At 47.1% G+C, this 13,367-nt stretch overlaps 2 protein-coding genes and 1 long non-coding RNA gene across 3 annotated transcripts; 1 reads left to right on the plus strand and 2 right to left on the minus strand.

The window, feature by feature from the left end:
• Positions 1-3,245: 3,245 nt before the first annotated feature.
• Positions 3,246-5,956, minus strand: LOC136499228 (uncharacterized). Its single transcript, XR_010769946.1, has 3 exons — positions 5,906-5,956; positions 4,209-4,256; positions 3,246-3,698 (listed from the first exon to the last, which is right to left on the minus strand). It is a non-coding gene; the product is annotated as an uncharacterized lncRNA (long non-coding RNA).
• A 1,822-nt stretch (positions 5,957-7,778) lies between these two features.
• Positions 7,779-8,612, plus strand: LOC136499213 (uncharacterized). The gene has a single exon (XM_066494913.1). The coding sequence runs from the start codon at positions 7,873-7,875 to the stop codon at positions 8,443-8,445; it is 573 nt and encodes a 190-aa protein (XP_066351010.1). The 5' UTR covers positions 7,779-7,872; the 3' UTR covers positions 8,446-8,612.
• A 3,653-nt stretch (positions 8,613-12,265) lies between these two features.
• On the minus strand, positions 12,266-12,991 carry LOC136499882 (secreted RxLR effector protein 161-like). The gene is made up of 2 exons (XM_066495379.1): positions 12,566-12,991; positions 12,266-12,478 (listed from the first exon to the last, which is right to left on the minus strand). The coding sequence occupies exons 1-2, from the start codon at positions 12,989-12,991 to the stop codon at positions 12,266-12,268; spliced, it is 639 nt and encodes a 212-aa protein (XP_066351476.1).
• Positions 12,992-13,367: the final 376 nt, after the last annotated feature.

Below are 13,367 nucleotides of genomic sequence, written 5' to 3' on the forward strand. Positions count from 1 at the left end.
CTGATCGGACACATTCAGTCCTCAAAGGGCCACGTCCGGTCACCTCTATGGAGCTCGTTTCTTCATGATCTTGCGTCCGTCTTGGTTCCTATCTACATGCTTGGACTTTGCTTGATATCTTGGATTCTCTCTTGTGTTTCTAGGGTCTTGCCTAAGGTGTTGTTCATCGGATTATCATGTCGCCTTCATCCAAGTCACGTTTGTACCCTATTGAACTACAAAACAATTACTTTCAAATTCATTAGTCTAATTTGGTTGTGTTGGTCACCAAACACCAAAATCTAAAGTAAATGGGCCTAGAGTCCATTTTCCTTACACAAGCTACACAAGTTAACTAATTACAAGAGCAACTACACAAGCATAATATATGAAATGTAAAAACAAGCTTGTGTAACGGGAATGCAAACCAACGGGGAGACAAAGATGACACGATGATTTTTCTCTCGAGGTTCACTTGGTTGCCACCAAGCTAGTCCTCGTTGTGTCGACCACTCACTTGATGGTTCGACGGCTAATTGGCATCACCTGCCAAGCCCACACGTTGGACACCACAAGAACCTAATCCAAAAGTGAGGGTAGCTCAATGACACGCTCTACTAGTGTTGCTCTTCATGGCTCCCGTGGGGTGAGCATGGTACCCCTCACAAATCCTTCTTTGGAGCACCACACAAGCTTCCTTGTGTGCTTCAACGGAGACCACCACCAAGCCGTCAAGGAGGTGGCAACCTCCAAGAGTAACAAGCACCACCGGCTTGTAACTCGATCACCTAGTGCCACTCGGTGCAATCTAACAATGCAATGTACTAGAATCACTCACTCGCAATCAGATCACACTATTGTAAGCACAAGTGAGTTAGAGGGCTCCCAAGCACTCTCAAGCATGGATACAAAGTCACCTTAGGTGCTCAACAACCAGCCAAAGGCCGCCCACCACTTCTATTTATAGCCCCAAGGGCTAAAAGAGTCGTTGCCCCTTCACTAGGCAAAACCCACATCGACCGGACGCGCCGATCATGATGACCGAACGCACCAGGCCCTACGTTTGGTCACTCTCGGATAGCCATGTGTCCTAACCGTTTGAAAGTAGTTGTTGCCGCCAACGGCTAGCTCACTCACGCGCAAGCGCCGCCTGACCAGCCGCATAGGTTCACTGATCGGACACTCCCATACTGAGTCCGATCGCCTATGTGCTGCCTCCCTCAGCACCAACACCGGACACGCCCTCACGTGACCTGACGCTAGGCCAGCCAGAGTCCAGTACGGAACAAAGAGCTCTGGGAGCCTCCATTTCACGACCAGACACGTCAGGTTAATCATGACCAGACTCAGCGCCCGACTCCGGTCCTTCTCCGCTAGCCACGTGTCACCGCCACGCCTCGTGCCACCATGTTAGCATATGTCACTGCGATCAGACACACCAGCGTCGCGTCTGGTCCTCCACCAAGCCAGCGTCTGATCACTTGCCTGAGCCATGCCTTCACTGCAAGACATGACCGGATGCAGGGAGGGCAGTGTCCGGTCTCTATCGAGGCAGAGCCTGGTCCCCTTGGAACTCCTCCTTTTCTTCTCCGAGTTGATCCATTTTAGCTCCAAGTTCTTCTCCTTTGTAAATGTTCTAACACCACCATGTGTATGTGTGTTAGCATTTTCACAATCATTTTTAAGGAGTTAATCACTCAATTCACCACGCCACTCAATCCTAGCAACAATGCAAAGTTAGATCACTCGAGTGGCACTAGATAATCGATATGCAAACAAGTTTGTCCCTCTTGATAGTACGGCTATCTATCCTAAATCCAGTCATAGACTTCTCTATACACCTATGATCGGTGAAATAAAATACCCTATGAGTTATACCTTTGCCTTGTGCATTTCATTTCATCTCCTCCTATATTGATGCAACACATGAACCATCTAATCATAAATGATATGATCCACTTTATATCATCACGTGATCTTATTGGTTCATCGATCTTGACTTCACTTGCTCTTCACCGTTGTCTTCGTCCATCAGCGTCAAGTCTTGCTCAAGCTCCACCGCCACGCGGTCCATTGCTCCAAAGCCTCCAACTTGCCCTTCACGCTTGCAACCGGTCCATCAAGCCAAGTTTTGTCTTGATCTTCTTTACCTTAGTCACATGGCTCCATGTCATGTCTCATATGCAATGAGCTCCTTCATCACATGTGTGAGCCTTGCAACATATTTAAGTCATTTTTACCTCCATGTCATAGGTTGCTCACACAAGTGTACCTGTGGACTAATCACCTGTGTATCTCATATTTAAACACATTAGTCCATCTAGGTTGTCACTTAATTATCAAAACCAAACTAGGGACCTTTCAACATCCATAATATAAGTTAATGTGACAATAATAGGGCAATGTATGAAATTAAGAAAACAAACTTGATAATTTTTTGTCCTATTGCAAAGCATAGAAATATTTTGGCTTAGATACATCATAAATTTATTTTTTATTATATTCATGTATTGCTACGATTATATCGAGTTTTGTGATATTCGAGTACTCAAAAATCAATAGTTCTAATATATGGTTAAAGTCGACAAGGAGATAGTTGTGGATATATCAAAGTGTCAAAGATCGGTTTGTCCGTTAATAATATGAGGGGTGACTTCTCTTCTCGAGGATTGTAAAGACACATTTATTTAGACGGGATTAGACAAGAAACTATTAAAAATTTTAGTTCATAGTTTGATTAGTTAGATCATTGGCTAGTAATCTAGGTTTTAATAAGAACAATTTTTTCTAATCAAAACTACAGCTCTGTTCGGCTTACCCCATATTCGGCTTGTTCGGCTTCTTTTTTTTAGCCGAAACAGTGTTTTTCTCTCACAACAATTCAGCCGAAACAGTGTTTTTCAGCCAGTTTTAGCCAAGTTTCAGATCAGCGAACGGGGCCTACATCGATAATTTGGCAGTGGAAATATCTATCTGTGAGAAAATAGTATATGGTTCAGAAACACGTAATATGTATTTATTATTTTTCTATATTTTATATTATGAAAAAAGTAAAACCTCGTAGTGGATAAACTGACAAAAAAAGGTGCAACAAAATAAACAAAAACAAAAAAATCACGGAGAAAAAGATCGCACGTGTTTGCATGACGTACTGCTATGGGAGTACTACCTCATCAAACTTAATTAGGTCATGTGGTCGATGCCCCAATGTAACACCACTAGTGGCAGGGCGCGCCCGTGCAGTTGGGAATTTGGGTGAACTGAGGTCTAACATAATATGGATAGGTTTGCAGTACAATAGATTAAGGTCCTAATATACACATAAGAAACTTGAATGACATCAGAAGAGAACAGAGTCTGAAGATAAAGTATCAGTAGAGTTGTGCAGATCTAGGTTGTACTATAGTAGTAGACATGGGTGGGTCTGGATATTACGAAGACGCTTTGTCAAAGTATCTGGATAAATAGGCATTTAAGTTTAGGACTGCATGAGACGGTTCTAGCTAAATAATGGTAGATGAGAGTACGATGGCCTGTCTATTACAATCAAAGACTGGAATCGGTTTTGAACTTCTCTATACAGGACTACCTTTTGCTGTTGTGGTCTGGATAACTTGGTGGATATATATGTTGGAGACGCTTTGGGAAATATGAGTCATCTGACATGTATGATCCCGCACATGTTTCAGTGAAGCCGCCACCTTCGTAACTACTGTAACCTGGTTGGAGGGAAAAGAAATTACTGACTGAAGAAATAATTGTATTTGGGTAATCTAGTTGTATGGTGGAGACAGTTTACAAATGCAATAGGCAGAATCGGACAGCACATAACTATTATATTGCAATAAATATGCCAATTTAAAAACAAGGAAGAAGTTTACATCCTACAGTAGGCACCAGGAAGGAACCCTGAAGTTGTCAGTAGCATCGGCAAGGTTGGAAAAGGAAGCTATAAAATTGGAACATCAATGGCTCCTCCTAAGATCCTGTTTGTTTCTAATCTCCATTACACGGTCGGTCTCTTGTGTTGCAATACACAAATAAAGCATACTGGTTACCAAAACATAGTTTGTAAAATATCCCCACAAGAAAAAAACTATTCAATAAGAATCATATTGTAGTTTTGCTCAATAACGCTTCGTTGGGTAAAGGGAAATACTGTAATTGCACATAAGCATGGTTCGATGAGGCTGACGAAACTGTAACAATGGTAAATTAAAAAGCGGTACCTTTATGTGAAATCTGCAAAAAGGTCTACAAATGCTATGGTGCATTGCCTGAAAAAGCAAGGACGGCCATATGAAACCTTATTAGTGTTCTATATCCTAATCCAATTAGGGCTCTATATCCTAATCCAAGGAACACACTGAATATACAGAGAATAATTAAAACACATTTGCTAGAATTCAGTCGCCTGAGATTTCAGGCGTTGAGTTCGTGCGCTGTCTGCCGCTTTTTGCTGCTGAGCTGACGTAAGCAACACGAGAAGCATGACCGATGGTACCCACGTCGCCTGATTGTTTGCGAAAAAACAGGCGCCTGTATAATAGCAATCCCCTAATTAAAAAAGAACTCCTACTAATGAATATACAGAGAATAATTAAAAAGGAACTCCTACTAATGAAACTGAATACTGGACCAACTGCGCATGAGCATGTTTCAAATTGATGGGTTCTATAGGCTTCTGTTCTGCCATTTCCATAAAGTAAACAAATACATGATTTGAAGCTTATCATCATCTTTTATATTTCGAGAAAGGTCAATACAAAAGAAATAGATCTAACCATGTAAGGTACCTAATGGTACCTAAGATAATATATTCAGTCAAATTGACTCGAGAAAGTTCTACAAAGTATATGAATACTCTTGCTGACATGCTGTTAAAAAATAGTGTCTTATGAAAATAGTTGAAACAATTATGTGTACGAATATTAATTTGTGGATGCATACTGTTTTATCTCTTAATGTCGATTTATATGGATCATTACTTCTAATACTCGAGTAAGAAAAGAATGAATGGTACGTTTCGGATAATATTCATGGACCTAAAGTAAGAGAGAAGACCTTTTCAATCACGTACACACAGAAATGACCCCGACTTAGCAGCAGATAAGATACAGTTATATTGTTGAGAGCATAAAAGAACTTAAATAGGGTGAGCATGTTAACTCTATCCCTTTCTTGCAATCAAACTTAGATAGCGGCTGACATATGAATAGTTATCGACCTAAGTTCGAATGGACAGTCATAGGGGCACCGGAGAATTTGAAATCAAATACATCGTATGAAAATAAATTGGGAGGGCTAAATGTCAAACAATGGACAAAGTTTTGGATAAAAATGACAGCAACATGAACCTGACATGGGAGAAAAAAAATTTAGTTGACAACCATGATACTGCTGTACACATTGAGGGTGACCTGTTTTTTTTATCATAGATACACAAATCTAGGGAAGCACACCTAAATTGATGACATAAAATTCTAGAAACAACAGTTAAGTGGAACAGATATTTATCATTTAACTGCTCTCTTCACATGGCAAGAAGCTAAATTGGGGGGGGGGGGGGGGGGGGGGGGCTAGATGTACAACAATGGACAAACTTTTGGATAAAAATGACAGCAACATGAACCTGACATGGGAGAAAAAAATTTAGTTGACAGCCATGATGTGGCTGTACACATGCAGGGTGACCTGTTTTTTTTATCATAGATACACAAATCTAGGGAAGCACACCAAAATTGATGGCATAAAATTCTAAAAACAACAGTTAAGTGGAACAGATATTTATCATTTAACTGCTCTCTTCACATGGCAAGAAGCAAGATCCATAGTAATGTGTATAGTATAAAAAACCCCAAAAGGAGTGCAATAGATATCTAAGAATCAACAATAACTGAACATACTTTAGCAAGGCTACACACACCTATATATATTGCCTGTAGCTCCATTGGTTTCCAAAGGAATGAGATTTACCACAACCTGTCCACATAAAAAACATGTATAAAAAACAGCACCGGGAATTAGCACTACTTCAAATATTCTATTTACTAATAACGCTCATTGTATTGAAAATAACTAAGGAATTTGTTATTGACACATCCATGATAAATAAATTATACATAAGCACCGTCTCAAACGTTCTATTTATTAATGAATATCATTGTGTTGAAGATATAATTATGAAATTTATGCTTGACATATCATGCTAAATAAATAGATTATACATATAAAAACGGGCACTATATCATGAAAACAACTATTAGGGGCAAAGCAAGCACGCACATACACATATAATTTGAAAAGAAACTTCAGTCTCATACATAGGAGCATCAAAATTATGCTACAACACCAATAATCACTCGGTCATGCTGTAGATTGAAGAACACTTGGTAACTAAAGGTAAATCATATAATACTGAACGCATTTAGAAACACTTATCTATGAAACTGGAAGAAGTCCATGCTGCAGATAGAAAAATACTTACAAATTATGACGAGGACTATATATTTCCTCCCCAAAGACAAAGAAGGTACAGACAAATCTGTTATCTGAAACCACCATAACCCCTATCCCAACAATCTTGGGCGTGCAACCAGGACACCCGCAATCGCGACCAACCTCCACGAGCATGGAAAGTGAAAGGGTCAGAGAGAGATAGAGGATGTCGTACCTCCATACGAGGATATCGATGGCGCAGCTAGGGTTTGGTCGGTCATGCCATCAAAAGGAAAGGAGAGAGAGAATGGGGAGGGGAAAACGGAGGTGAGAGGCAGCCGAGGTTGGACGGAGGAGGAGGAGGAGGCGAAGGAGGGCGGCGCCCGCCGCCGCACAGCAGTCGCATCCGGCGGTGCCGTTGTCGCCCCTCCGTGCGTCGGGACAGAGAGAGACCGATGGGGAGAGAGGAGGAAGCCAGGAGAAGAATCTGGAATGAGGGAATGAGAAGCGGGAGCCAGGTATATATTTAGTGGTTGGGGTCCTGACGAGAAGCTGCAGAAGCTAGCCAGAGCAACTGCGACGACGAGTTATAAGAAGTTGATTCTAACGGAAGCAGCTATAAGCAATCTTGGCCATACGATGACGGATCAGACGGTGGTGGGAATTTAGGACGACGTGGACGGTGCTCCTGGCGGAGGAGCATGCCCCCCTTGTCTGGGTAAATATCAGCGAGTCAGTATCATATTTGGAGCCGACTCGATCGAGGACTCGAGGGAGGACATAGGAGCCTGCCCAACTAATACAAGCGGCAGAAAAAAAATTGATGGTAGAAATTTTGCCTTTTTAGTATTAGGTATATATGATTAGGACCCGTAGGATGATTAGGATTCCTATTCAGCTTAGGGTATATGGAATCTATTTGAATAAGATTAGAATTCTTAGCCCGGCATATGTATAAAATAGGAGAGTGCGTAAAAGTAGTTAGGGAAGGCCAGACCAAAACAAATGGACAAAAAAAAAGAAAATTTTGCATCTTTATTATTATTAGGTATAGAGATAGACAGAGATATAGATTAACCGATCGATTACTAGTGGTTGGAAACAGAAGTTTCTAAAAGCCGAACTGAAATTTGGTTGGTTAGTTAATAAAAAAAATCAGGTAGGACTATTTGTTACAGACGCTCTCGCCCCAAGAATCTCGCTCCTCCGCCTACAAAAGAAAGCAAAGTCTTTCGTATCAACAAGAATATCGCTTCCGATCAGAAAACCCTAAGGTATGTATCGCCGCCATCCGCCCCTCGGCCTTCTAATCACCGTCAAAAGCGTCCCCTATCGCATGATTAATCTGCGTCAAAATCTGCCTCCGCAAAATAGCAAGAACCCTCGCCCATCTTGCATGCAGTGGCTCGCTGATAATGCGTCGATTGGTGTCGTGTCTTACAGGTGCTCCGATCGATGGCGACTCTCCCCATCAAGCCCCTGGACGGCGCCGGCGGCTACCTGCGGTGGAAGGAATCGTTGCTCCTCCGCGTCCACACCCTCGGCGTCGCCCACGTGCTCTTCGAGGTCCGACCCGCCGGTGCCGGCGACAACGATGAGGCCGCGGCCAAGAAGTGGTCGCGCGACGACGCGTTGTGCCGCGGCCACATCCTGTGCACGCTCTCCGACCACCTGCTGCCGGACTACGCCCGCTTCGCCACGGCCGCCGAGCTGTGGCGCGCGCTGGCGCGCACGTACGACGTGAAGGTGCCCTCCTACTGGAGGGACAGGTTCCGTGAATTCTGCTTCGACAGAAGCACCGGAGATGTCTTCCTGGAGCAGCTCGCGCACGCGGAGGCTCTGGGCGCCGCCGCAGAGCTCAGCGATGGCGCCATGACCTTCGAGCTGGGTAGCAAGATTCCGTTGGCCATGAGCTTGGCCGTCACCGGTGGCGAGAAGGAGTTGGAGTCTATCTGGGAGGTCGCTCGGCGGGTCGTGTCGCGTGGCGTGGATCCTTGGTACGAGTACCGCGACGACGACGGACGATGACGGTCCAAAACCTGAGCACGACACGTAGCCGGAAGCGTGCCATGTCTGAACACGTTGCCAGGCGCAGGGCTTGATCATGGGCTTCCCCACGCTAGCTGTGGATGTCAAGAACACTGAAAAATAGTTACCCACTCCCAGTCTTTACTGTTTGTATTCTGTAATCTAGATGCTAGACTGAATTATGCCTGCTAAATGCTCGCTGACGCTATGTTATAATGCACTTGAGATGCTATCAGGCATTTTCAGGCATGTTTAATCAAGAGTCAAGACCAGCTAGGAAGCTATGGACTTGCAAGAAAACACTGCAAGGATGATCCCTATATATGTCGGAATGGAATGTGTGCTATTTCGTTGCGTTAACTCATCTATGTTATAATGGACCAATCAAAATTATACTGATCCCCAGAGAAACGTCCCCCGTTGATCATTGTGCACCCAGAAAAATACACACAAGAATTCGTCTCTGTTAAAATTAAAGGCTAATAAAACACAAAAACCCATCCGATGGCCGATTTTTGTTGTTTGATGTCAGACTTCTCACCGCCGTGCCCTCCCTCCCATGCACGTTCGAACACGAAAAAAAAAGAACGCTGCCGCCAATGGACACGTCGAGGATGCCATGGATCCCTCTCCTCCACCTCTGAACCAACCACTCCGCCGCGACGGACTTCAGCACTCCGCTCAGCCGCGGCACGTGAAGAGGGAGCGCAATTGCCGGAGTGGATCTCTGGCCTTGGCGCGCCGACGAGGGGTGGATCTCCGGCCCTGGGACGCCGCTGGCATCCGGCCGCGTGGCCGTATGGGGAGGCACACCTGGGGTCATGGCGGAGGACATTGGCAACGCCGCGGGGGAGGATAGGCCCGCCCGCGGGGCTGAGCAGGGCCGACACGAGGCGCACAAAGGGTGGGGAGAGTGCCGACGAGAGTGCGCGGGTGGCGCCTGTTCTTCGTCGTCCGGCCTGGTCATGGAAGAGTTCGTGATTGGCAACGACGCATGGCTCGTGGCATCCATGCATCTCGCCATGGTGATGGCCGCGTCGTCCAGACTCTTCGCCAAGCTCTCCGACCTCTTTGCCTCCGATGCCGCATTCCACGACGCACTAGCGCTCGTCCGCGGCGGCCCCGGCACCGAGCGGCTCCGCGTCGTGGCCTACGGGTTCGGTGGCGTGCAGTACAGCAAAGCGCCACGGTTCCACCTCGCCATGCGTTCCCCGATGCGATCGGCGACGTCGAGGTGGCCTCCCCGACCGCGGACCCCGTGGAGCACCGAGCCATCGAGGAGTTGGGCTGCGTCCTTACCGCGTCGGTCCAGCAGTGCCAGCCAGTTCGCGGGCCGACGCTGTTAGCACTGTGGCTGGTCCGGCAAAGAAAGGCGCTGGCGGGACACCACAAGGCCCAAGAGGCAACAACAGGCCTAGGAAACCCAACAATCGTTACCGTGAGGTGTGATGCGCTTGCATGCGCCGCCGAGGCAGAGTCCTCTGTAATATAAGCAACAGAGGATCCTGGAGAGGGGATCATTCAAAATTGTAAACACAAACCCTATTACCTTCTAAGAACTCGTCTGAAATCTATCCCAATGCTATTCTGCCTACCTGAACTCCATTCCAATTCCCAATTCCTCCCCAGATTCTCTCCTACCCTTGCTCCTTGGCTTACAAGTGGTATCAGAGACAACAATCTTTCACAATCCATCGATCGAATCCTCAATTGGTCCGATTGGTCTAACTCGCGGTACGCTGTGAGCTGCAGATCACCGTGAGATTCCGTAATTCCCTCCTTTGAGTAAATTGATTTGTGGCGAACACCGATCTAGAGCACGCCCTTCCCACCGACCACGACCACTACACTCGCCTTCAACGCCGCCGAGGAGCCATGAACCCCGACACTAAGCTCATCCTCGACGAGATCTCCAAGTGCTTTGATGACCACGAGCGCAAGTGGGACACCCGCTTCGCTGATCTGGAGCAGAAGTCTTCGGAGTCGTCCGCCACCAGGCGCTCAAGAATGCCGCCAAGGTGTTCGATGAATGGCGTCCCGACATCTAAGGGTCGTCGATGACCTAAAGCAGGAGATCGGCAAAATCACCAAGTAGTGGGAGCATGCCGCACCCGGCATCCTCGGGAACTTCACGTCTCCATCACTGACAGCGCCGATCCCCGGCACCTTCATGCCGCCATCGTCGCAGGCGCCGTTCCCCGGGACCTTCGTGCCACCATCGTCGCAGGCGTCGTTCCCCGGGACCTTCGTGCCACCATCGTCGTAGGCGCCGTTCCACGACCCTAGTGAAAGCGCCATCACCTCTCACCATGCTACCATGCATTCGTCTACTGGATCTCTAGCCGAACTGCCCCATGTGCACTACGTCAAAAACAGGACCCGGGCGGGTGATTTTGGAGTGGTTACCACTCTAATACCACCACGGGCAAGGGTACGTTGCCTTGCCAATCCATTCAGTCTGCTCCTCTTTCGTTTCGGGTGTGCGTCCTCCTCCAGCGCCTAGCCGTCCTTGGGAAACTAGGGTTCAAGGGAGCAGTAGCGGGAATCATACAGGCAAACTACCCAAGCTGATTTTTCCTATGTTTGTTGGTGAAAACCCCAAATCCTAGCCTAAAAACTATGAGGACTACTTTGATCTCTACTCTGTTGAAACACCCATTTGGATTAAGGTCGCCACTATGCATTTTCAGCCATCATCGGCTGTTGCTCGGTGGAAGCAGTTGGTCGAAGAACAACTTCCTACTATCTCTTGGACCAATTTTTGCCACATCCAATTAGAACGCTTTGGTCATGACAAACATGAGCTCCTGATTCACCGTCTATTCCACTATAGAATGACTGACATTATCTATGAGTATATTGAACAAGTCACCACCCTTGTCGACCAGCTTAAAGCCTATGCAGCCCACCCTGATCCTATATTTTATGTCCAACGCTTTATTGACGGGTTACAGGATGATATCAAAGCTGTTGTTCTTGTTCAACGTCCTTCTTCGCTGGATACTGCCTGTGTCCTTGCTCAGTTGCAGGAGGAGGTTACTGCCCTAAGGAAGCCATTCCACTGGTTGGATGCACCACCTCAATTCAAGTCATCAACAGTGGGTGCCCATCCATTGCCGCTTCCTCCTATCAAGCCAGCGGTCGCTGCTGAAACCAGGCCACCTGATTCGATGAAGCCTACAACAGCTGAAGATAAGTATCAGGCCCCATGGGAACATCGTCGCTCAAGGTATGTGCATACGCTGTGGTGCTAAATGGTTCCATGGCCATAAGTGTGCCCCTCTGGTCCAACTTCATGTTGTGCAAGAACTGTTGGCCCATAGGATCTCCGGCTTAGGTGAGTTGACCACTCACCAGTCTCGTCAAGCACCCGCTAGTGTGGCCGAGCACCCACTAGCTATGCCGACCATGAACAAGCGTTGTTTGAACACACACTATGGCTAGAGGTTGAAGAAGAGGAAGAACAAAGCATACACATATAGTACAAGCACCAGCGTTGGCCGGAGCCCTGTATAGGAGATGGCAAATATGAACTCTCTTTGTTGAGTTGCAATGGCAAACTATATATACAACTCTATCCATCTAGTACTAGTACAGTTGCCCTGCTGCAACAGTGACTAGATAACATAGCAGGACTGACTTCTACGCCTATCCTTGCATGTGGCTATAGTCTAGCAGGTGAGCCATTCGGCGCCTGCCTCTACAGCGTCTACAGTACCACAGCAGGGAGCCTTTTTGGCACCGCCTTCCCTTGCTGTGTGTTCACACAAGGAAGCAGTAGATTATCTAACAATTCTTCCCCTAATCCTATTGCTATCCCTTATACCCCCTCCATGCCAATGATCTCCTTCAGCTCCGTGAGTCGAAGACGTCCAAGTGGCTTAGTGAGGACGTCCATGAGTTGCCAACCAGTTTCGACAAACTCGATGATGATCTGCCCTCCATCGACATAGTCCCTGAGGAAGTGGAACTTCACGTCGATGTGTTTGCTCTGGTCGTGCAGAACTGGATTCTTCACGAGGGCGATGGCGGGCTAGTTGTCCACCATCAGTACTGGTGGGTGAGCTTCCACACCGGTCAGCTCACCCAGCAGTCGGCGTAGCCACACAACTTGGCATGCCACTGTGGCCGCCGCTTTGTACTCTGCCGCGCACATAGATAGTGCCACCACCTTCTGTTTCAGCGATAGCCATGAAATTGGAGCCAACCCAAGGAAGACGAGCACGGTAGAGGTGCTCCGTCGTCCATCAATGTCCCCCGCCATGTCTGCATCGCTGAACATAATGAGCTGTAGCCTACTCCCACCGGTCTTGGGGAAGATGATCCCCTGATCCATAGTCCCTTTGACGTAGCACAGTAGCCGCTTCACCATAGCCCAGTGATCCTCTCTGGGATCCTCCTTGAAGCGACTGACGTAGCCCACGGCAAACGCAATGTCCAACCTCGTGTGGACTAGGTAGCGTAGACTGCTGATGATGCTCCAGTACAGTGTTGCAGCTACCTTCACCGCGGTGCTGGCCTTCGTTAGCTTCAGCCGCTCCTCCATCGGAGTCACGCATGGCTTACACTCAGCCATGCCGCTCTGCTCCAATAGCTTCGAGGCATACGTGCTCTGACCGAGCGTGAGTTCCACCTTCCCCTTTCTCACCTCGATACCAAGGTAGTAGGAGAGTGCGTCGAGATCGCTCATTCAAAAAATGAGCTGCTATCTCATGCTTGAAGCTGTTGATGTCCTCCGTGCGCACGCCGATGATGATCAAGTCATCCACATACACGCTGACGATGAGCTCCTCCTTCCCCCATCGCCATGTGTATAGCGCGTGCTTGGTTGCGCACTGCAGGAACCAAAGCTCGCCCAGCGTGGTGTCAAGCTTGGCGTTCCATGCTCGTGGGGCCTGCCGTAGCCCGTAGAGAACTTTGTG

This window comes from Miscanthus floridulus, chromosome 13 (assembly GCF_019320115.1).
Source record: "Miscanthus floridulus cultivar M001 chromosome 13, ASM1932011v1, whole genome shotgun sequence".
In the NCBI taxonomy this organism is placed as follows: domain Eukaryota; kingdom Viridiplantae; phylum Streptophyta; class Magnoliopsida; order Poales; family Poaceae; genus Miscanthus; species Miscanthus floridulus.

What these genes read in the sequence shown, in the direction of transcription:
- LOC136499213 (XM_066494913.1), top strand. Translation starts at nt 7,873, where the DNA reads ATGGCGACTCTCCCCATCAAGCCCCTGGACGGCGCCGGCGGCTACCTG.
- LOC136499882 (XM_066495379.1), bottom strand. Translation starts at nt 12,991, where the DNA reads ATGGAGGAGCGGCTGAAGCTAACGAAGGCCAGCACCGCGGTGAAGGTA. An exon ending in ACAAAGCGGCGGCCACAGTG is followed by an intron (nt 12,479 to 12,565) that starts GCATGCCAAGTT and finishes GTGGACAACTAG; the next exon opens with CCCGCCATCGCCCTCGTGAA.